The sequence below is a fragment of the Caenorhabditis remanei genome, chromosome V, assembly GCF_010183535.1.
Source record: "Caenorhabditis remanei strain PX506 chromosome V, whole genome shotgun sequence".
Classification (NCBI taxonomy): Eukaryota; Metazoa; Nematoda; class Chromadorea; order Rhabditida; family Rhabditidae; genus Caenorhabditis; species Caenorhabditis remanei.
Genome location: NC_071332.1, coordinates 16,908,884 through 16,931,021, shown reverse-complemented (window position 1 = coordinate 16,931,021; position 22,138 = coordinate 16,908,884). Strand labels below are relative to the sequence as shown.

The 22,138-nt window shown below is 39.4% G+C and overlaps 7 protein-coding genes across 7 annotated transcripts; 3 read left to right on the top strand and 4 right to left on the bottom strand.

The window, feature by feature from the left end:
• Positions 1 to 4,684: 4,684 nt before the first annotated feature.
• GCK72_020691 (uncharacterized protein) lies at positions 4,685 to 8,553 on the top strand (the record flags this gene model as incomplete). Its single annotated transcript, XM_053733745.1, has 11 exons — positions 4,685 to 4,824; positions 4,879 to 4,967; positions 5,817 to 6,300; positions 6,345 to 6,532; positions 6,580 to 7,035; positions 7,085 to 7,189; positions 7,237 to 7,344; positions 7,512 to 7,721; positions 7,767 to 8,178; positions 8,233 to 8,323; positions 8,368 to 8,553. 11 exons carry the CDS (start codon positions 4,685 to 4,687, stop codon positions 8,551 to 8,553), a joined length of 2,469 nt encoding a protein of 822 aa, XP_053582658.1.
• Positions 8,554 to 8,646: 93 nt separating this feature from the next.
• GCK72_020690 (uncharacterized protein) lies at positions 8,647 to 9,684 on the bottom strand (the record flags this gene model as incomplete). The annotated part of the gene is made up of 3 exons (XM_053733744.1): positions 8,647 to 8,721; positions 8,772 to 9,555; positions 9,599 to 9,684. The coding sequence occupies 3 exons, from the start codon at positions 9,682 to 9,684 to the stop codon at positions 8,647 to 8,649; spliced, it is 945 nt and encodes a 314-aa protein (XP_053582657.1).
• Positions 9,685 to 10,114: 430 nt separating this feature from the next.
• On the bottom strand, positions 10,115 to 11,341 carry GCK72_020689 (uncharacterized protein; the record flags this gene model as incomplete). The annotated part of the gene is made up of 3 exons (XM_003097807.2): positions 10,115 to 10,256; positions 10,305 to 11,222; positions 11,271 to 11,341. 3 exons carry the CDS (start codon positions 11,339 to 11,341, stop codon positions 10,115 to 10,117), a joined length of 1,131 nt encoding a protein of 376 aa, XP_003097855.2.
• Positions 11,342 to 12,636: 1,295 nt separating this feature from the next.
• GCK72_020688 (uncharacterized protein) lies at positions 12,637 to 14,451 on the top strand (the record flags this gene model as incomplete). Its single annotated transcript, XM_003097802.2, has 4 exons — positions 12,637 to 12,736; positions 12,787 to 12,958; positions 13,661 to 14,064; positions 14,114 to 14,451. 4 exons carry the CDS (start codon positions 12,637 to 12,639, stop codon positions 14,449 to 14,451), a joined length of 1,014 nt encoding a protein of 337 aa, XP_003097850.2.
• Positions 14,452 to 14,565: 114 nt separating this feature from the next.
• GCK72_020687 (uncharacterized protein) lies at positions 14,566 to 15,815 on the bottom strand (the record flags this gene model as incomplete). The annotated part of the gene is made up of 4 exons (XM_003097789.2): positions 14,566 to 14,871; positions 14,919 to 15,425; positions 15,487 to 15,723; positions 15,780 to 15,815. The coding sequence occupies 4 exons, from the start codon at positions 15,813 to 15,815 to the stop codon at positions 14,566 to 14,568; spliced, it is 1,086 nt and encodes a 361-aa protein (XP_003097837.2).
• A 444-nt stretch (positions 15,816 to 16,259) lies between these two features.
• On the top strand, positions 16,260 to 17,519 carry GCK72_020686 (uncharacterized protein; the record flags this gene model as incomplete). The annotated part of the gene is made up of 4 exons (XM_053733743.1): positions 16,260 to 16,304; positions 16,359 to 16,595; positions 16,662 to 17,168; positions 17,214 to 17,519. The coding sequence occupies 4 exons, from the start codon at positions 16,260 to 16,262 to the stop codon at positions 17,517 to 17,519; spliced, it is 1,095 nt and encodes a 364-aa protein (XP_053582656.1).
• Positions 17,520 to 18,832: 1,313 nt separating this feature from the next.
• GCK72_020685 (uncharacterized protein) lies at positions 18,833 to 21,873 on the bottom strand (the record flags this gene model as incomplete). The annotated part of the gene is made up of 10 exons (XM_053733742.1): positions 18,833 to 18,933; positions 19,237 to 19,387; positions 19,450 to 19,521; positions 20,615 to 20,836; positions 20,883 to 20,953; positions 21,001 to 21,154; positions 21,201 to 21,269; positions 21,315 to 21,425; positions 21,472 to 21,639; positions 21,685 to 21,873. 10 exons carry the CDS (start codon positions 21,871 to 21,873, stop codon positions 18,833 to 18,835), a joined length of 1,308 nt encoding a protein of 435 aa, XP_053582655.1.
• Between the last annotated feature and the right edge of the window lie 265 nt (positions 21,874 to 22,138).

Below are 22,138 nucleotides of genomic sequence, written 5' to 3'. Positions count from 1 at the left end.
CTTTCTAAAAACGTCTTCCAGCATAATCCCCCTTGTCTCACTTTGAGTTCTCACAGAAAAGTGCATTGTCCTTTTTTGTCCTCATCTCTGCAATTATTCGCTTCTGCTTTTGCATTTCTCCTCCCCCTCCTTTCTTAGCCATAAAATTGAATCACATCTTCATTCCGTCCTCCCGTCGCCGTTTGCTCCGTTGCTCTTGCCAGCACTCTCATGTATACACGCAATGTGTCTACTCTGTGTCATCATCATCTTCATCTTCTTCTTTTTCTTTTTGAGGACGGGAGGGGCGGCACGTCTTCTAACTTCTAGTACTCGCCATTTACTATTCCTCACTTCTTCATTAGCACACAGAAATCACATCTCTTTTACTTCGCCCGCCTGCTCCTCAGGCAGAAACGAAATCCGAGGAATAAGTTTTCGACTCGTTTTTCAATGTTTTCTTTTTCAGAGAATTGGGTAAAGTATGGGTGGTCTTGTTTTCCTATGTGACCAAAATATATTTTTCTCACGGAATTAATTCAGAGATGTGAATTGTTGATTATTTTTGACCTTGTTCATCTTTCTGAGAAGAGTCTAATTAATGGATTATTTCGTGGATAGGTTTATCGGATTAGGTGCCTGAGAAAAAAGGAATATGGGAAGCTAGAAAATTTTGTACTTGGTCAGGACTGAAACTGACACGGGCTGGCGCGTAGCTTAGTTTAAACGCAATATTATGGACTGAAAACTATACCGAAATGTAGATCTCGACGAGCTCTACATTTTGGTATATTTTCTATTTATAAAACTCAGTTTGAAGCAAGCTACGCGCCGGCCCGTATCTGCCCGTATCGGCCCTGTTTCCAAGTATCACTTTCGAAAAAAACCTTTAATGCACGTTTATTTTCAAAAGTCACCAAACCGTTAAATTCAGCACGTACGGAAATGTTTCAAAACCAGGCAGTTTAAAACCAGGATGTTTCAAAACCAGGAAATTTTGAGACCAGATTATCAATTCCCGGACAAGCTCGAGTAAATGATGAGCGTTTCAAAACGTCTCGGTTCTGAAACGTCCTGAAGAAAAACTAAAATCTGCTCTCATAAATCAAATGAGTGGCTTCACTGATCCGCTAGCCCCGATCCCAAAGACCAACTCTTATTTTAATCCGCTTATCCTTATCTCCAAAAAGCTTCATTTCGTTTTCTTATTGCACATTCCCATCAAAATATTCAAGCACAAAACAGTTCAAACTTTTGCACCTGATGTATTCCGTTCTAGCTAGTTTGCTCCTGATATCCCCATTCCCATATTTGCACCGAGCCTATCTTTTGTTTGCACAGACTGAAATTTTGAAACTAATTTTTAGTTTTTTGCAAATCAAACATCCCTCGTTTTTTGTTGGATCTTTCTATCTATTTTCTACATTTTAACCCTATAACCCCACGCTTTAAACAAACGGACGGGACAGATGAGAACAATCTAGTCTGGGGGGAGAATTTTGGAAAGTCACGTGTTAATATATGGGGATTATGATGAGTAATCAGAAGGTACATAATCCGATTGGATTTCTCAGAATTCAGAATTCAATTCGACGACGAAATCGGGTACAAAAAGTGACGGATTTGTTTGTTTTCCGGTTTGAGAACCAAAAAGTCAGCTTAGGCTATGCTATTTTAAGACGAAATGTGCATAAGGAAGGACACGACTCTTGGAATATTCAATAGGAAAACTAGGTTTTTTGGTGAAGAGTTGTGGGAAAAGTGCATATTTTCCAGAAAATTCTAGAAAATTTTGAAAAATTTTTTGGAAAGAAGAAGAATTATAGATGAGTCTGAAAATAAGTATTTTTTAGACTTCCATAGGATTTTACAGTGCTTTTGAGGAAACTTCCAGTTTGTTTTTTTGCTATAATTAATTGGGATATTTAATTAATTAGAATTAACAGTTAGTTTTATATTAGGTATTTCGTTTCATTTTAAGATTTTTCAGTCCAAACCTGGTGTACACGAATTTTTGCATGAAATCTATGTAAAACGGTCAGAAACACGTCATGGAGTGCGGTTTCCACCTTTTTCTCATTTTCACCCAATTTTCTCAAAAACTCATTTTTACCAACGGGATTTTCGGATTTTTACATAAAAAATAAGATTCTCAGCTGTTTTTACATATAATTTGTTTAAAAAAACCTCAAAAATTAAAATTTTTTAGGATAATTCTAGATTTACGGGGCGTCTCGTATAGGTTTACGAGATCCTCAAAAAATATAATGATTTTGTCGAAAATTGGGGTTTCTGGGTTGAAAAATAAGGGTTTTCAGTGTTTTTATACTCAAAATGGCGACAAAATCACAAAAATTCCGGTGTTGTTTTTAGTTTTTTGATGAATGTATAAGTTTTTGACGTTGAAAATTACGAATTTTTGCATAAAATCTTGGATAATCATAGCGGTTCTTTTTTGACACAACCGCACTTCACTGAAAAGTCTTATTTTAAAAACTTTTTTTTTACATAGATTCAATCAACATGTCATTCTGTTCAGTTTCAGACAAAATGATGACACAATATAGTGCAGAAAGGTTCTCCAGCTATCCATTATCATTCCCTCCAAAATCACGTCATTTGTCTTCAAAAAGTCAGAAAAACAAGAAAAACAACACCAATTCCGCACGTCTTTCAACAAAAAAGTACCTATTTATATATTTGTTCTCTGCTCCCTAAACACCCCCCCCCCCTCTCAACAAAAAGAGGAAATGTTTGAATAGAAAAAGCGGTGCCCTAAAAAGTTGGTGGACTAGAAGAAATCGCTCACTTTTTTTTGGTTGGTCTGAACGTTTCATTTTTGTTACTCTTTTCTCTCAGGAGGATTGAATTGGTGGTTTTTGAGAGGAGCGTTAAAAATGAAAAGGGAAAAACAACAATTTTTTTTGGAGGAGAGAGAAATATGGACAGCAGTTTTTAAGACAAATGAGTTGACTTTTTCTAGTGTTTTTTTCTGAGAAGATGTTTTGAAACCGGGCTTTTTCATACTTGTCAAGGCCCGGGTATTAGGCGCCAAAATTCAAAATTTTTCAATTTTTTTCAATTTATTTTGTGAAAAAGTCAAATTTTCGACTATCATTCAGAAATATTCACATCTTCGATGAAAAATTTCAAAAATTTCGAAAAAAAATTGATTCATTTTTTGAAGCCGGGCCCGGGCCGGGCCCGGGCCGGGCCGTGTTTTGACAAGTACGAGTTTTTTTATCTCAAAATACTCATAAATAGAAAAATGTACCTGATCCCTTGGTCTCTTGCTTCTAACTGTTATACTTCTGCTCAAAATTTTTAATACTTTTTCAAATTCGTTTTGCAGAAAAATCAGAAGAACAAATTTCAGAACAAAAATTTGACATTTCACTAATTAAATTTCAATATTTTCCCCACACTATACAAATAACCTTTTCCGTGACTTTTTCTATTTATACTTTTCAAATTTTCGTAATTTAAATCAAAAGTCAATCCTACTACGGTTTCTTAATCCCATTTTCAATTTCTATAGCCACATTTTAATCCTCCGCGTGCTCCTATAAAACGGGGCACTGATAGATCAGAAAAATCTCAGTTTCGAAGGTTTTCAGCTCACTGACGCCCGAGTACAACAGTTCTAGTCAAATACGGAACCGCTATTGTCTAGCCAGTCTACAATAATCATTGTTTTGGTCTACCCACCCAACACGTTTGTTATCTTGTAGTCTACCTGTCAATCACAAAGACTACGGTGTTACATATTACTGTGTTCAATCATTCATATCAATCAGAAATCACAGTCGTCCCGGTTCCCTATATAAGTATGCAAATTGTTCATATGTGGAATCTGATGTTTTTTTATCTTTTGCTCACAGGACGTGCTCAAACTGAACCGTTTTAAAACCGGTGAACATATGTCTCGGTTTTGAACGGCCTGGTTTTGAAATATCTCATCATCCGTGCTATTATCATATTTGGCAAGGCCCGGGCCGGACTTTTTTTTTCAATTTTTCATCGAGAATGTGAACATTTTTGTTGATTTTCCACATTTTATTATAATTCTGAATATTAGTCAAAATTCTGACTTTTTCGTGAAAAAAATTCAAAAATTTTCAAAACTTCGGGCAGGGATCGAATTCGACATTTTTCGAGGTTTTCTACAGTTTTTTGGACTCTAAACCATCAAAACCACCGTAACTGAGGTTTTTGACCTCGGGGGACTAGTTTCTGCAAAATTGGGATTTCTATGTTGAAAAACTCGGTCATGCTCATGTTTTGTGGTTTTTTGTTGTTTGCAGGCTCTAGACACGCTAAAAATGTCAAAAATGACCGTGACTATTCTGAGCCGGGAAAATTCGAAAAAAAAAGTTTTGAATTTTGCGGCCAATTATCCATGCCTTCGGGTCGGTCCGGGGATTGACAAGTATGACTATACTAGAACCTTCAGTGTCCAAACCACAGGCACAAACTATATTTTCAAAATCGCAATTTCATCACTGATAACCACTGTCTCTCTCCCATTCATTCCCCCTTGTTTACATATATTTCCTCTACGTCTCTCACTATTTCTCTTCGTGTTCTTTTCTAACCGTCTATGTCTCTAGGGAGGAAATTACCCCTTTTCACCTTTTTTTCACAAAGATTTTCTTCTTTCTTGATCGAAACATTTTCTTTTTAAATTCACTTTTTTCTGTTCAGAATGAGCTTCGAGCACCGTGACCGGATGCTCGAAGGCATCGGATGGAAGGCAAGAGGGGATCGGGTGCCGGAGTTTCCAAATCCACGTCCTTTTTTTCCAAGACTGAAGCATTCTATCAAATTGATACCGCTTTTTGTTAGGTGAGTCCTAAACCTTGAAGCACCTCAATAACAACCATATAATAATTATTGCAGGGTGGCCCTCCATACATTCGTCGAGTGGTGGAATGGACGAGAGGCGTTCATAGATATTTTCAATGTATTCCGGCATTTTACTTATACAGGTGAGTGGGGGATGCAAATGCGCTTCATTGATAAAAATGTGGGAATCCATGGAATTGGTTTCAATTTTTATAGGGTTAGTGGATAAAACTTAGACCTACATTTTTGTAGCTGACACGTTTTTTTAATTGAGCGATTCAAAATGTAATGATGTTGAATTTCATGAGGAAAATGGATTTAGAAAAATTTTGAGGCCATACTTTGACCAGACGCCGTGGTCTTCTTTGTAGTCCAAGCAATCCCAAAACAAATGCGTTGTGTAGATCAAAACTAGGGCTACATTTTTGTAGTTGGAAGTTTTTTGATAGCTATTTCCGCGTTCAAGTTACGGGCGGTCAAAGTTGGGTATCTGAATAGTAGGGTGGAGGAGAGACGCAGAGAAGCGAGAGCGCTCTTGTTTCTCTGCGTCTCTCTCTCTCTCTCGGCGCCACACGTACCCAACTTTGACCGCACGTATCTCAAAACCGTGAATAGCTCTCAAACAATTTCCAATTACAAAAATGTAGCCCGATTTGTGATAAATGCTCATATAAAAATTTAACAGTTTTTTAAACAGCAGGGTTCGTGGCAGCGCTTAAGAACCTTGTATCTGAAAACCCTGAATAGCTTTCGAAAAGTGCTCAACTAAAAAAGCGTAGCCCTGGTTGTGATCTACAATTCTAAATTACAATTTTTTGAGAATAAACCAACTTTTAGAACTTCTGGCGGCCTGAAAATAGGTCCGTGCAAAAATTGTTTCAAATTTTCAACTAATAATTTTTGAAGTTGTGACAAACATTCGAATTTTGGCTAATTTTACGCACAAACAAATCACCTGACAAACTAAAAAATCAAAAGAACAAAAATTGCAGGTGTCCCCTTAGGAGGAATTGGAAGTGGTTCTATCGGAACTGATTTCCGTGGCGGGTTCAATCGTTTCTCGATCATACCTGGAATCAAAGAACAGACGGAAACTCAAAAATGCAATCAGTTCATTGCATCAGTACACTCGAAGAAGACGTTTGAGCTCATCTACCAGTCGATTTTGTCATGCGCCGAGTTTCCAGCTACAGTACTCCCGAAATGGGATACGACAATCCCGGCGGAAGATGTAAGGTATCGAGGATTGTTTCCACGGGGTTGGCAAGAGTTTCGACTTGGCTCTTCTGGGATTACTGTAGTCATCGAGAGCTTGTCACCAGTGATTCCTGGAGACTACTCGGATTCTTCATTGCCATTGGCTAATTTTGATTTCCACGTGTTCAATGATTCACCAGAAGAGGTCGAGGTCTCGATTACACTGGCGTTCAGAAACGGGACAGGGAATCGGAAATGGAATGATGAGCATCTGTGCCAGTGAGTTGTCTCAATGGTTTTACAGACAAAAAAGTGATTTTCAGAAGCCAAAAAGTGCAAAGAGACACCATGGTAGTCCGTACTCTCTCTCATACCGTGAAAGGTATGACAGTAACTTATGCAATTGGTACAGAGGAGAAAAATGGGGCAAAGGTAACCACTTGCCTTTTCGACCCGAATGGTACTGGAGGTAGACTATGGAGTGATCTGGAGGCATATGGACATCTGTCGTGTAAGATTTATTTAGTAGCTAAGCTACAGTAATCCCAAGTTTTTCAGCCTACGACCACTTGCCACCCAAGCCCAAGGAGCTCGGTATCGCAGTGTGCTCCTCGTTCTTTGTCCCACCAGATGGCAGTCATACCACTCAATTCTCACTGTCCTGGTACATGCCACAAGTTCACTTTGGAACTGCCGAGCGGTTTTATAACCGAAGATACGGTCGATTCTTCAGCGGGCCTGACGCTGATGAAGTGGCCGCGTCGATCTGTCGTCACGGGCTTCAGAATATGTCGAGGTGGCAAGAAGCGATTGAGAAATGGCAGACACCTGTTATCAACGATGAGAAATTACCGGACTGGTATAGAAGTGCAATTTTCAACGAGTTGTATTATATAGTGGATGGAAGCACGGTGTGGTTTGAGTATGATCCGGAGTGGAAGACTGATGAGAGTTTGATTAGTGAGCACACCGAGAAGCATTTTAAGGAATACGGTAGATTTGGGTACATGGAGTGTGAGTTCTTTTCTTTGGTCAAGCTATTTTCAGTCGATTTTTCTTACAGCCTGGGAGTACTTCATGCTTAACACTTATGACGTTCATTTTTACTCGAGTTGGGCGATTTTAAAGAATTGGCCGCAAATTGAGATGTCTATGCAACTAGATTTCGGTAAGTTGATGTCGACGGGATACAAACGGAGTTTAAAAAAATTCCAGCCGACCAAGTAGACCGAATCGATAATGGGACCGCTACTTCGCTAGCCGATGGTGAACAAATGTCTATCAAAAGTTATGACCGAATCCCGCACGATATGGGACATCCGAGTAAGACTAACACTCCCTCCGCACCGGTCTCTCGATGGCTACATAGAATTCTTCTTTTACCTGAAATTTTAAAATGTTTCTACCCTTGTAGCCACCGTTTGACCGGCGCGGCCCCCGCTTTGTCCGTCTTGCTTTTTGCTGCTTTTCAGCCAAATATTGTATTCAAGAGCATCGACTTTCAGTGGCCGACCCGTGGCTCCACACGAACGCCTATATTCTTCATGATACTGGGTGTTGGAAGGATTTGAATTTGAAATTTGTGATTAGTTGCTATCGAGACTGGAAGATGATTTCGAATGGGGATCAGGAAATATTAGAATTTTTTATTGGAAAGTGCACAAAGATAGTGGATGGTGCGCTGGAGAATTGGGATAAAGGTTAGTTGAATGATTAGCAGAAGAGCGTACATGCATAATTTGTAGATCAAGACGGAATGATTGAAAACGATGGGTTCGCTGATCAAACTTATGATATCTGGAAGATGACTGGCACCAGCGCATACTGTGGATCTCTATGGCTCGCAGCTCTTACTTGCTATATCCAAATGCTTAAAAAGGCGGGCTCCCCCACTAAATATTACGATGAAAAACTTCTCATGGCTTACGAAGCGTACACTGCAAAGTTATGGAATGGAAAGTTCTTCAAATTCGATGAGCTCCCGGACAACTCGAAAATAGTGATGGCAGATCAACTCTGTGGATTCTGGGCGTTGGCAGCAATGGATGAGCCGGTGCAGGTGTCTGAGGAGAAGATGAAGTCGGCGCTAGAGACTATTTTCAAGTATAATGTGCAGATGTATGATGGTGGAAAGTGTGGAGCGGTCAATGGTTATTTGTGAGTTCGGAAATTAGTTTTTTATGAGCTCTGGAAGTTTTATGATTTTTGCAGAACTAGCGAGCGAGTGGATGGGTCTAGCATTCAAAGTGAGGAAGTGTGGGCTGGGATTACCTATGCGTTGTCTGCGATGATGATTGAGAAGGTGAGCTTCACTGGGCACTCTAAATCTGAAAACTTTCTTTTCAGGGAATGGACGAAATGGCGTTCAAAACTTCGGAAGGGCTATTCGACTCTATCTGGAATCGGTTCCCTCTGCAATTTCAGACTCCAGAAGCGATCACTTCAGATGGAATGTACAGAGCACTCGGCTACATGAGACCCCTTTCTATTTGGGCTATTCAGCACGCTCTGGAGAAGAGGAACCGAAAATAATATGTGTAAAAATAATTAAATGTTGTGTATAAATTTTTAATGATTTCGGATTTATTTCAAACTTCATCCACAACTTTAATACAAAGATTTCATTTATGGTGGTAGCTGACCAGAGCTAGTTGCTTGCTCATTTGCACGAGATGACCCGCTATAGTTTGGTGATGAGTGCTGAAAAAATTGGGTATCCAGTTATTTCAAATGAAAAGAGAGTCACTAACGGCTATACTTTCCGAAGCATCCAGAACGTTGCAAGGTGAACGAGTATCTGATCCAAAGCTTTCCAATGGCAGTATGGTTTGCAACGCGTTTGTACCCGGACTAGACGGGCCGAATATTAAAATTTTTGTTTTCTTGGTCAGATAGTGCTGGAGCTGTGGAGAATAGGCTAACATTCCGAACTTGAGCGATTCCAATGGGAAATCTGGGTCCATAATTCGAGCGAATGCGTCTAAAGCTGCAATTTGAATGGTGTCCAGCTTCACAACTTGCAGTTTCAAGTTTTCCGGAAGAAAGATTACACCACCAAATATTGTGCACACAAGATTATTCACCAGAATTGGGGAACCTGTTCCTCCCAACATTTTTACAGCAATTTTCTTCAAACATGTCCGAACTCTGGTATCTTTCAGATATTTTGTGAAGGTGTATCCCGTTTTGAGATCTTCAAAAATATATTTTATGTAAGAAGAGGTGACGGTGGGGTCCTGTGGTACTCTTCGGGGAGGAGTGGACCGAAAATCATCATTTATCAGCAAGTCTCCAGAAGTCATAAAATCCTCCCAACGTTCCATGTTTCCGTCTTTGCTCACATCATCGTATACAAAATCCTTTCGGTTTTTCGAAATGTGAGGGTCCTCATTTATCGGACAAGTTGATTTCACAAATTTATACTTCTGGTGCTCGATAACTATTTCTCCGTTATGAAATTCTAGATTTTCGATTCTCAGAGGAGCCACAGACTCAACGGTACGGATTCCAGGGCAACGATCACGTAGCTCGTTTCTGGAATTTTATGAGATCAACTGAGAGCTTTGAAAGTACTCACCGTGTACCAATTGGCATGTGCCGAAGAACACTTTTGAGGCTTTCATAGGCTAACGGACGAGCGGGAGCAGTAGGAGGATATTCCATTCTGCAATCTTGGAATGCTGAACGCCAGTGTGTGGTTTCGAGACCGCTTCGAGAAATTTCCCGAGAAATTTCTCGAGAAATTTCTCGAAAAAGTATCGATACTTTCGAGAAATATCGAGAAAGTTTCGAGAAATTTTCGAGAAATTTTTCCCGGGAAATTTCTCGATAATTTCTCGAAATGGGCTAGTATCGAGAAAGTCATATCGATACTTACACACTGCTGAACGCATAAAAAAGAGAAAATTTTCGAAAAGAGAAAATGGTGAAATGCAGTTGGTGGTTGTTTGTATTCGCAGCTGGTCCGAGCGGCGGTTGCAGAGAGAGAGAGGGAGGGAGGCGCGGACATACGTAAGAAAAATCAAAGTTTTATTGATCATAATTAAAACCCTTATGAGGCCTTCCTTAGAACAGAGGAGCCAAGATTTCCATTTCATTTAAAATTTTCAACGCAATCCACAACTTGAATATGAAGATCTCCTTTAAATTGGTCTTCCAGTGGAATCCAATAGACAATGAGGGATAGTACCTCGTTTATTTGCAAGGATTGGCATTCAACAGTTTGGTGTTCAGGGCTGGAAAAAGAACTTCCGGACATTTCAAACTAAAACAAAGTCACTCACCAGTTCACTTCATGTATCTCTATATTTTTATTAGTCGCTCCCAGCTCGCTTCTCAGTACTTCTCGAATTGTTTCGTTATTAGCTCGGCAAAATGTTGTCTTAAAAAAGCTTCCGTTTTCTCTGTCGCCCTTCATCCATGTCTTGACTATCCCTATAACATCCTCGGCGTTTGAAACATTCCATGGAGCTCGAAGATCGATTCCGTAATTGCTCAACGGTGGCAGCCCTTCGTGGTTAGGTCTCATTAATGGTCCGAATTTTAGGACCTTTGCCTTTTTAGTAATGTTATGTTGAAGCCAGGGGGAGTCAGTGAATACATTTCCCAAATTGAGCGATTCTAGTGGGAAATTTGGGTCCATAACTGGTGTGAATGCTTCTATAAAACCAGTGTAATTAGTTGACAAGTTTTGAACTTGCAGGTTCAAGTTTTCAGGAAGAGATATGACACCATCATGCACTCCATTTACAAGATTCTTCACTTGGATTGTTGAACTTCTTCCGCCCAACATCTTCACAGCAATATTCTTTAGACATGTCCGAACTCGGGTGTTCTTTAGATACTTTGTGCTTGTATACCCTGTTTTGAGATTTTCAAACACATACTTTATGTAATGAGAAAATAAATCTGGAGTTCTTCTGGCAAAGTTTGGACGGTGGGTGCTTATCAGCACATCTCCAGGAGTCATAGAATCCACAAAATTTTCCATTTCTCCATTCTCATCGATGTCATCGTAATCAAAATCTCGGCGGTTTTTCGAAGTGGCAGGATTCTCATTAATTGAACAAATCGACTTGTAAAATCGATATTTCTTGTTATCAATCACTATCTCTCCATTGTGAAATTCAAGTCGCTCGATTTTTAAAGGAGCACTAGACTCGGCGGTACGGATTTCAGGACAACAATTGCGTAACTTGCTTCTGGAAAAAGAATTTTGGTTGGTGACAAAGTCCGTTAAAAAAACCTACCGTGTATCAATTGGCATATGTTTGAGGACACTTTTAAGACTTTCATATGCTAATGGGCGGCTCGATTTCATGGTTATACAAAATTTTATTGACAAACGGTTAAAAAAATAGTTGACCGAATAAGGGAATGACTGGCAATGTATATATTTGACTAGTAAGACGCAGACAAGTGAAGTCGGATGGAAAAGTAAATATTGGGGAAAAACTGATATGAAATGAAACAGAAAAGAGAAATTGTGAGCATTAAACATCAGACCATAAAAAGCTTAAATGGAACTGAATAATCTACAGTAATCATCAAAAAAATTTTGAAATTTTTATCAAAAAAAGTAAAAAATTTCTCGTACGCTTGAGTTTTATCGATATTTAAAAACATAGTCGAAAATTCAAATTTTTTGCAAAAAAATCAGAAAAATTAAAAATTTCAAATATTCATATTTTTTGCATTCCAGTTGTCATGGTCACACCAAATGCCACATAATGATTAATTTTACAGGTTATAATCATCAAACCTAGATGTTCATGGTAGTGTCAAAAAATGTATAATTTCAAAAAGATGTAATTTTCCCGTACAAAAATTCTTAAATATTATACCAGCAGGAACACCGTGACACAATCTTAAAATATCTATTTCTAAAACAGTTTGTAGATAGTAAATTCCTATTCAAATCACCCCGTTTTTTATTGTTTAGCAGAGCGCGCTTGCTTCATTTTCCTTAGATTTTATATTTCTAGCGACCTAACATTTGACTCAATTCCAGTAGTTTTCACATAAACTTTTTTTTTGGAATTTCATACATTATAAACTTCACGCTCAAAAGTTTCAGTTTTAATAATTTTTTTAAACGTTTTTTTAAAATTCCACTGTTCTACTCACCTTTCCACGTGCCCTTTGCCCCAGTGCCCTTCAAAAAAGTTCAAACTTTTCCCTTAAAAAAAAATTCCCCAAAAAACCAAACACGTGTATTTATTCCTCTCATCATCTCTCCACAAATTGCACTGTTGACCCTCCCGTCTCCTCCGCCGACATAAAAAAGTGAGAAAAAGTGATGTGTTTGTTTGATTTCGCTAGAGAGAAATCAGAGTCAGAAAAGTCACGTAGGCAGAGAGACAGTATTGTAGATACAGGAGACGCAGGGGAGAGAGCAATTAGAAAAAAGAGAAATTGTAGGCGCGCATAATTTCAAGGAATGATGATGATGATGGATTGGAGTATTTATACCAAGCAAAAATTTTTGATCTACCGAAAAATTTTGAGCGCAAAATTCGCTGAAATCCTCATTTTCAATGTTCCTACTCCCAACTTTTAACCCTTTATTCAACACTTTCCCTCAAATTTATACAACTTTATTCAATTTTTTCAGTGATGTCCCGCCAAACGATGGTCGCCGATGGCGGTGAGACCATTGGAAACACTCCACTGGTGCTTCTCCGTAATATTCCGAAAGGAACCGATGCTAGAATTGGTGAGAGTCTCAACAAGGAGCTCAATCAAATATCTAATAATAATTTTCAGCCGTCAAAATCGAGTACCTCAACCCGTCATGCTCTGTGAAGGATCGAATCGCCAAGTCGATGGTGGAAGAGGCTGAAAAGGCGGGAAGAATTGTGCCGGGAAGGACGGTTCTCGTTGAGGGAACTAGTGGAAATTTGGGAATCGCGTTGGCTCATATTGGCAAGATTCGAGGGTGAGTCCCTGAGCCTGAAAATGGTTAAAATCGCTTAAAAACCCTTCAAGAAACAGTCAAAACCACCGAGAATACCCCCTGCCCGAGTTTTTACGACTCGTGGCATAAAAACCCAAATTTTGGGAAAACTAGTCCCTGAGCCTAAAAACGGTTAAAAATCGTATAAAAACCTTTAAGAAACAGCCAAAACCCCCGAGAATACCCAGTGGCCTAGAAACTCAAATTTTGGGAAAACTAGTCCCCTGGCTCAAAAAAGTCCTGCCACGGTCATTTTTTAAAAACATTTTTAGCTTTTTTTGATCCTAAAAACAACAAAAAATCAAGAAAAAAGCGCATGACCGAGTTTTTCAATGCATGACCTAGAAATCCGAGATTTCCAAAAACTAGTCCCATGAGGCCAAAAAACCCAGTGAAGGGTGGTTTTGATGGTTTAGAGTAAAAAAACGTCGAATTCGATGCCTGGCCGAGTTTTTGAAAAGGTTTAAAAATGTTTGACTTTTTTTGCGAAAAACTCAAATTTTTACTTTGATTCAGAGAGAAGAAATTCTGAAAAATCATTCACATTTTCGGTAAAATTAAAAAAAAATTGTGCTGAAATCGTACCTGCCCGGGCCTAGCCGCCTTGACAAGGACAGGGAGATTTTTGAAAACGAGAAAAATAAAAAAAATACTAAAATCACTAATTCGCTATATTATTTCCAGATACAAAGTGATTCTCGTGATGCCCGAAACGATGAGTGTCGAGCGTCGTGCAATGCTGCGCGCCTACGGTGCCGAAGTGATTCTCTCGGATCCCATGGAAGGCCATCCAGGAGTTATCAAGAAAGTCGAGATGCTCTGCGAGAAGCTTCCCAACGCAATTTGCCTCGATCAATTCTCCAACCCGGCCAACCCGGCCGCCCACTACCGTACTACCGGGCCGGAAATCTGGCGTCAAACCGACGGAAAAGTGGATATGGTCTGCTTCGGCGTCGGATCGAGTGGAACGCTCACTGGTGTTGGAAGATATCTGAGACAACAGAATCCGGATATCAAAATTTATCCGGTAGAGCCTTATGAGAGTTCGGTTTTGAGTGGGTTCCCCAGAGGAAAGCACAGGATTCAAGGTAGATCACACGTTCCGTATTTGACAAAAAACCAAACTTTTCTTTGCAGGAATCGGTGCTGGCATCATTCCAGGAAATGTGGATCGCTCCCTCTTCACCGAAGTTCTCCGCGTCAAATCCGACGACGCTATGACGATGGCCCGTCGACTCGCCGACGAGGAAGCGATTCTCGGCGGAATCTCATCTGGAGCCAACGTCGTCGCCGCCATGCAGTTGGCGAGTCGCCCTGAGAACAAGGGAAAATTGATTGTGACGACGGTGAACTCGTTCGCTGAAAGATACTTCACAACGGAGCTCTACTCGAATGTGTTGAATGATGTGTCGAAGCTGAAGTGGTCGAACGATGATGAGGCGGTGGCCATTGCGAAGAAGTACTTGGGTATTTGAAAAAGTGGAAATTATTGCACGCTTTTACTTGATTGTCTGTGAATTAATCGATCTGACCGTGATAGTTTTATGAAATGAATTGAGACGTTTATTTATTAGTAGGATCAATAAGATCTAATTCTTTTGCACACAATACATGACATTAATCGGGAAATAGGGAGTATCCACAATCCGAACCTCTGGGAAACCACACTTATTCAGCAATTCGATCGCTCGCTTTCTTCCCCACATTGCACCGAAACATAGGGCATCCTGACAGTTACTTCCAACTGGTAGACAATGGAACATGGAGCATCCGTACATCATCGCAGCCAGTGGTCCCATTGTTGCCTTGTCAGTGAACACATTGCTGGAGCCCAGCACCTCGACCATGGCAAATGTTCCGTTAGGCTTTAGCACTCGGTGGATTTCTTGGATGCACTGAAGAAGAACTCTTTTTCTCGTTTTTTTGCAATTAGGAGACTCACCAAATCCGGTCTACATTGGTCGTGACACGCATCAAAAATCAAGACCAAGTCGAAAGAGTCCGTCCAGATTTCTGGCATCTTCCCGGCATCACACTCGATAAATTCTAAATTGTTAAAAATTCCTCCGGACTTTGTTTTCCGCTTCTTCGCCTGGTTTATAGCATCAGCTCCGATGTCCAACCCGACAAAATGTGCTTTTGGGTATTGCTCCGCGAGCAGTGAGGAATGGAATCCACCGCCACACCCCACATCTAGCACTCGAATCCCGCCAGCTTCCAACTTCTCAACGATTCCATTTCCGATAGCTGGAATCATGTCGGGAACGACGTGCTTCTCATGGAGCGCTTGACTCATCACTCCCATGAATTCTTGGAATTTCGAGAATTGAGAATACTCGAGACCGTAGGGTCCTTCTTTTTTGAAGCATTCGATGAGTTGGTCCAGCGGCTCCAGAAGTGTCGCCATCATTCCGTTGATCACGCTCTCGAAACTTCCGTTGGTCAGGTCCTGGAAATTTAGACATTGAGACAGAGATCCACTATTTGATTTATATTCTAGTAAAACTCACCTCCACATTCTCCTCCGCAATCCAAAACTTTTCCTCTTCATTCACTTCAATAATCTCTCCACAAGCCATACAGTTACACCACTCTCTCACATATCTCTCCTTGCAACCAGCTGCCTCTGCAAGCTGCTCCGGGAGCACCGGATTTTTCTGACTTGAAATCTGGGAGAGTGTCTTGAATAGGTTGAGACGGAGTCCCACGGTGATTGAGTTAGAGATTATATTGCTGACAGCTAGGTTCTGAGAAAATTAATCAATATTATTCTTTTTTGAAAAAGAAGGAAATTAATACTCACATATAACTTCTCTTTCATCAATGGACGAGACGACATTGTTGTTGATGATTGGATTGGTTAGTTGGACACAGATTTTTGGAGGTTATTTATACACACAGTCGGCAGGGTGGACACGCGTGTTTTGTGACCGTAGGTGAGACTTAGAGAAATAGAAAATGATCTTTAGAGATGAACAAGATTGTCTCCTTGATATGAACGATTTTTTTGTAGATAAGAGGGTTACGTGAGTTTCACTAGAATAATAATGACCTAGTTTGGTCAGGGACTAAGAAAAAAGAAGTTTCAAATTTTGGGAAACTAGTCCACTATCTCTTGTGGTGAGTAAAACCTGACTAGAGTCACGTACACAAATAGGTTTTGAGAGATAAGAAGATCCGAGGAGACGCAGATAGTTAGAGGAGCAATAGATCAGACATCCATTAACCTGCACCACGTGTAACAAACGGTTTATAGTAAAAAGACAAATAAAAATCGTCGCGAATGTGTGAATTGCCCTCGACTGTCCCGATGAAAGAAAAGTTATTTGTAAGTTAAAATTATTTTTAGAGTGTCTAAATCATTATTTCTTTCTTTTCACAGAACCTAGCTGTCAGCAATGTGATCTCCAACGCTATTAGTGTTGGACTCCGTCTCAACCTTTTCAAGACACTCGCCAAGATTTCCAGTCAGAATAATCCGGTGCTCCCGGAGCAACTTGCAGAGGCAGCCGGTTGCAAGGAGAGATATGTGAGGGAGTGGTGTAACTGTATGGCTTGTGGAGAGATAATTGAAGTGAATGAAGAGGAAAAATTTTGGATTGCAGAGGAGAATGTGGAGGTAAGTAGGAATAGATAAACTTCTTTCTGCGTATTGTAAAAAACTTTGGCAATATAGTGTATTAAGGCTCTCACCAACTCCAACTTCGAAACTGTCATGATTGGTAGCACCCCGACGATGCTAGAACCATTTGACCACCTTCTGGAATGCTTTAAATTAAATGGTCCTTATGGTCTTGCCTACTCAGAATTTACCAAATTTCAATATTTTATGGGAAAAATGAGTCAGACACTTCATGAGAAGCATGTTTTCGCTGATATGCTCCCGGCAATCGGGAATGGAATCGTTGAGAAGTTGGAGTCTGGAGGGATTCGAGTGCTAGATGTTGGATGTGGAAATGGGTTCCACTCATCGTTGCTCGCGGAGCAATACCCGAAAGCTCACTTTGTCGGGTTGGACATTGGAGCTGACGCTATAAACCAGGCGAAACAGCGGAAAACAAAGTTAGGAGGAATTTTTAACAATCTAGAATTTATCGAGTGTGATGCTGGGAAGATGCCGGGAACCTGGACGGATTCCTTTGATTTGGTTTTGATATTTGATGCATGTCACGACCAATGCAGGCCGGATTTGGTAAGTAGACTAACACTTTGATAAAGTAAGACATGTTTTGTTCAGTGCATCCAAGAAGTGCATCGTGTACTAAAGCCCGACGGAACGTTTGCAATTCTAGAAATCAACAGTTCTAGTAACGTATTTCGGGATAAAGCAGAAATGGGACCACTCGCTGCACTATTATACGGGAGATCCATGTTACACTGTTTGCCAGTTGGCAGTAACTGCCAGGATGCTCTGTGCCTTGGGTCAATGTGGGGAAGGAAGAGAGCAGTGGATTTATTCAACAAGTGTGGTTTTCCAAATGTGAGAGTTATAGACACCCCATATTTCCCAATTAATGTATTGTATTGTGCTCAGAAAAAGTGAGAACAACTTTTTATGTTACTCAATCGATTCCTATCAAAACATTTTATTCTGTGGTTGATGCTATACATGAATTTAATTTGTTCCTTGCAGATTTTTTTGAAGCTTATTGGGCGATTTTTATGATCAAGTTTAAATTTTTGACAAAATGAAAGGTCATTGTACTCATTATCAGGGGAATTTTCCGCAAGGGTTGGGCATCAGGTGGGCATCAGGTAGGCGAATTGCCTACAGAATCGGCGATGAGCCTTCATTTAAGGCGAGTAGCCGGCATTTTGGGCGAAGTGCCCAGTGGGCGAGGGTTAGGCGACGGTTAGGCCCAAGATTTGAAAGTGGACGAGTGGTGGGGCAGGGCGAAGTGCCCAATTGTTGGGCGATTTATGAATATGAAAAAAAGAAACTGTTCGAAAGAAGAAGAGAGGTTTGTAAGGGAAAAATTATACAAATTAATCTAAAAAACACGAGTAAGACTTCGGAAAATTGTTCGTCGGAAATGATAATGGGTCATTTTTTCGTGTCGTGGACAACTCATGCGTTATTTGCTTAATCTCTTGTGCCGAGGATGGATTCTGATAATTGAGGTTAGTGTTCTTTGATAGAGTAAAAACGCTCGCGAATTTTCGGAAAAAATAAGTTTTTCAAATGTTCGCTTTGCTAAATCGTCTCTTTCTGCAAGTGCTCCGTCAGTTGATGTGAAAAAAGTTTCAAAGAGGAGCATGTGTTTTATGGTTCTAACTCTTTTTGCTGTCATAATTCATATTACAGATTTCTCTCCGATGAATACGGATGAGCATGAATCCAAACACGTCTTCTACTCCCGTGCCGAATTGTGAATCGATGGTTTTCTCTCAACCACCATCTCCTCCCACAGCCAACAACAAGAAGTGTCAGAGACTTTATAATTTTTTCTTTTTAAACAAATTAATAAATATTGATGAAAACAATAACTGCTTTCTGTTTTTTTTTAAGTAAAAAAATATGAGCATCGGCAACCCGGTTGGCACGTCCGCCCAATTGGTGGACGAATCGCTCAAAATTCCCTGAACTTTCTAACGCACTTTTCATCTTCCACATTAATGAAAAACATCCGATGAACACCCACATCAGTAGCAGCAGGCTTCAAAAAGACGTATCTTTTGTCTTCGAGGACTTTGAAAATGAAATCGTGAAAGATTTGAGCACCGGGAGGGTTAAATTTCTAGTGAACTTTCAGGTTGAATTGACAGATTGCAATTCCTTTGCCTTCTGATTCTGATTCGGCAGGACTCTAAACTTGATGAACCCCCGGGTTTCTTCAAGATTTAAAAAAATTTAAATCAAATATTCAAGGTTGTCATATCAGAAACAAAGAAACTCCACAAAAAATTTGTCGTTTCGTCTTTCTCCTTCTCCGTCTTCTCCGTGTTATCTACACCATCTGGAAAAAAAATCGAATATTGATTTGTGTAATTTCCCTTGTTATACCTCTAAACTCATTTGACAGAAAGTCAGTCCTTCTCTATCCATTCGACTGTTTTTATAGAAAACATCAAATATTCCTCCAGAGATAATCAATAAATTGCAAGACAGCTAGCATGATAACTTTTCCTCTAAAAATATCACCTTTTCTCTCAAAATTTCGCTTAAAAAATAGAAAATATCCACATGGACAACAGAGACGTCTTTTTATTTTCCTGAATGATAAAATTACAGATTCTGAGCAGCAATTAAGATTACAAACCATTCAAAAGGACACTAGCAGTCGAGAATCCAGCTCTTGCTCCAACTGCAAATGGGAAGAATTGTCCAATACTCGAATACAGTTCAGAATTTCCTGGAACGATTGGATCGGCTCCGTAGAATGTGACATCTTTATTTGATTCGTTCATTTTCTGAAAGATTACTGTGGGATGGCATAGAATTACAAGGCAGGTCATCGAATTTGGTCACCAACCTTCGCAAATGCCTGCTCTGCTGAAATGTATTGTTCAATTCCGAGAGTAACGAACACGTTTTTGGAGGATTTCTGAAAATTACGAAAAGTTGATTGATCAATAATTATGAATCCTATCTTCCTTTTTGTAAAAATTCAAACTTTTCAAATGTTTCAGTAAAAAATGTGACTCACCTGAACAGGTAGTATGGCACACTTTTTCTCATTTCTATTTTGCTATTGAACTGCTTTCATATACTGTGCAATATGGGCTTCTCTGTCACATTCCTTAGAATTCCTTTTGAAGTTCGCCCAGAATTCATCGGCGTTTTCATTCGTACTCAGGAATTTCTGTTCTCCACAGGGTACCCACGTGGAATAGAACTTTGGAGTGAAATCTTGCAACTCTGGAAAAATATGAAATTAGGAGAAAAAAAATTAAAGAGCCTTCAGTGGTGTTGAAATCCCCAGGTCGGAAAAAATGGAACTTGATTTTCATATGTTCAAGTCACTCTATATTGTTATTCATATGAGCTTCTGAACTGCTGGATTAAGAATAGAAACAGATTTTTGTAGTGTAATGATTTATGGTAATATTATTAATGAACCGTTTACTTATATGTTAATTAACCTTTTGTGTTTTTTGTTCAGTTATTCATTCTCTTTCGACATTTGTTTCATCTATTTTGCATTGCCACACAAAATAGTGACAATCTTTGGGGACAGTAATGTATAAGGTTTTATCGAAGAAACAAAAATACGTGGAATCTGGATAAAAGAACTGCACGATGGATAGGCACTCAATCAGCTCCAATTGAGAAAAACACTGAAATCTCAGGAAACAAAAAAGTTCATAAAAATTATCGAAGCTGTCGAGACCACCATACGAAGACCATCACTGATAGCGTTGGAGATCACATTGCTGACAGCTAGGTTCTGGGAATTTTAAAAAAAAACCAACTTTTATTTTATCGGAACATGGTTGTTTCTAAGGAGATCACCTACTTATCAGAAAACTTTTATGCATCTGTCATGTTTAAGGAGACTCCCAACCACAGTAAAAATTGAAGTTATACAGTAAAGCGAATAAAGTTTAAACTTGTGACATGATAAAAGGTCATTGTAAGAACTTTCTGACACACTTTTCATCTTCCACATTAATGAAAAACATCCGATGAACACCCACATCAGTAGCAGCAGGCTTCAAAAAGACGTATCTTTTGTCTTCGAGGACTTTGAAAATGAAATCGTGATAGATTTGAGCACCGGGAGGGTTAAATTTCGAGTGAACTTCCAGGTTGAATTGACAGATTGCAATTCCTTTGTCATCGAGTGGTCCACCTCGGTGGATTTGATCCAAAAACTCAAACTCCCCACCTTCGATGTCTATCCAAGCAATGTCGATTTTCTGAGAACTGGATCTTGTCAATCAAGTTTCAGTTGTAAAAAAATACCTTCAATCCAAGAATATCCGATAAAAAGTAAGTAAATGGGATAGTGGTGACATCTTGAAATTCGTACTTTCCTGGAAAATCAGTGACTATTCAATTCACTCCAGAAGATGTAACTAACTAGTCTTCTGATTCTGGTTAGGCAGAACTCTAAACTTGGTGAACCCCGGCTTTCTTCCAATTGCGAATGGAAAGTATTTTCCGAATGCAGTATACAGCTGTCGGTTCGGATCAATAATTGGGTCGGCTCCAAAGAATTTTGTGTTAGGGAGAGTCTGAGAAACCGATTATTGGTGGTGATCACAATTAGTGCTTACCTACCACATTCAATTTCTCTTCAGCCATTGTGTCATGCCCAATTCCCAATGTCACCATGATATTTTCTTCTTTCTGAAATACCTTGATAGAACGCATAATAACATTTTTGAGACTTACACAAGTCGGTAGAATAGTCCATTTGGTTTCATGCAAGTTAGCCATCGGTACAATATCAATGTCTTCGAATACAGAATCACAAGACTTGGTTTTGGTCCATTTGGTGTTCATCTAAATTATGCTTATTTTCAAAAAAGACTGTTTAGAAAAAACTGACCGTTTTTACATCACCCTTCCACTGATCGACAATAGGTCTTATGCAATTTTGAAAGTCTTCCATCAACTTTGAAATATCGATTTTCATAGGACTCTTATCAACTGTCAGGTCACACTCTGGTAATTTATTGAGTTCCTCAAATCTCGGGCTTAAGACTACTTCTTTGGTCTGAAACTAAAACTTTAAAAAACACTGTCATAAAGTCCATTTCACTTTTCCAAATTGGAATCCAATTCCATCTAGAGTATCCGGTTTTGATCCACATTCAACTTGTTCCGATTTTGCAAAATTTTGGGGTTGAAGTGTTTTCTGATTCTTACTTGTTAATATGAATACAAATATTACAAAACAAGTTGCCAATTGCAAGGCGAAGGATGCAGGAAAACGGCGACTGGATTTCATTTGTGAAATGGATTTTTTCATTCAGAAAACTAAATGGTGAAGAGAGGGGAAAGTGGTGCTGAAAAAATAGGAAACTAACTAAAAATATATATCCACGAATGTCGATAATCAAACAATAGGAGTGATGATCGAGTGGCGTATGAAATTATATGCAAATAAAAACTAATCAAAATTTCTGGTTTTGAAAAGACGAACTCTCACAACACATGCTACATCTGGAATTATCGAGGAGATTGAGAAAACAGCTTTCCGTTGGGATGGTCCA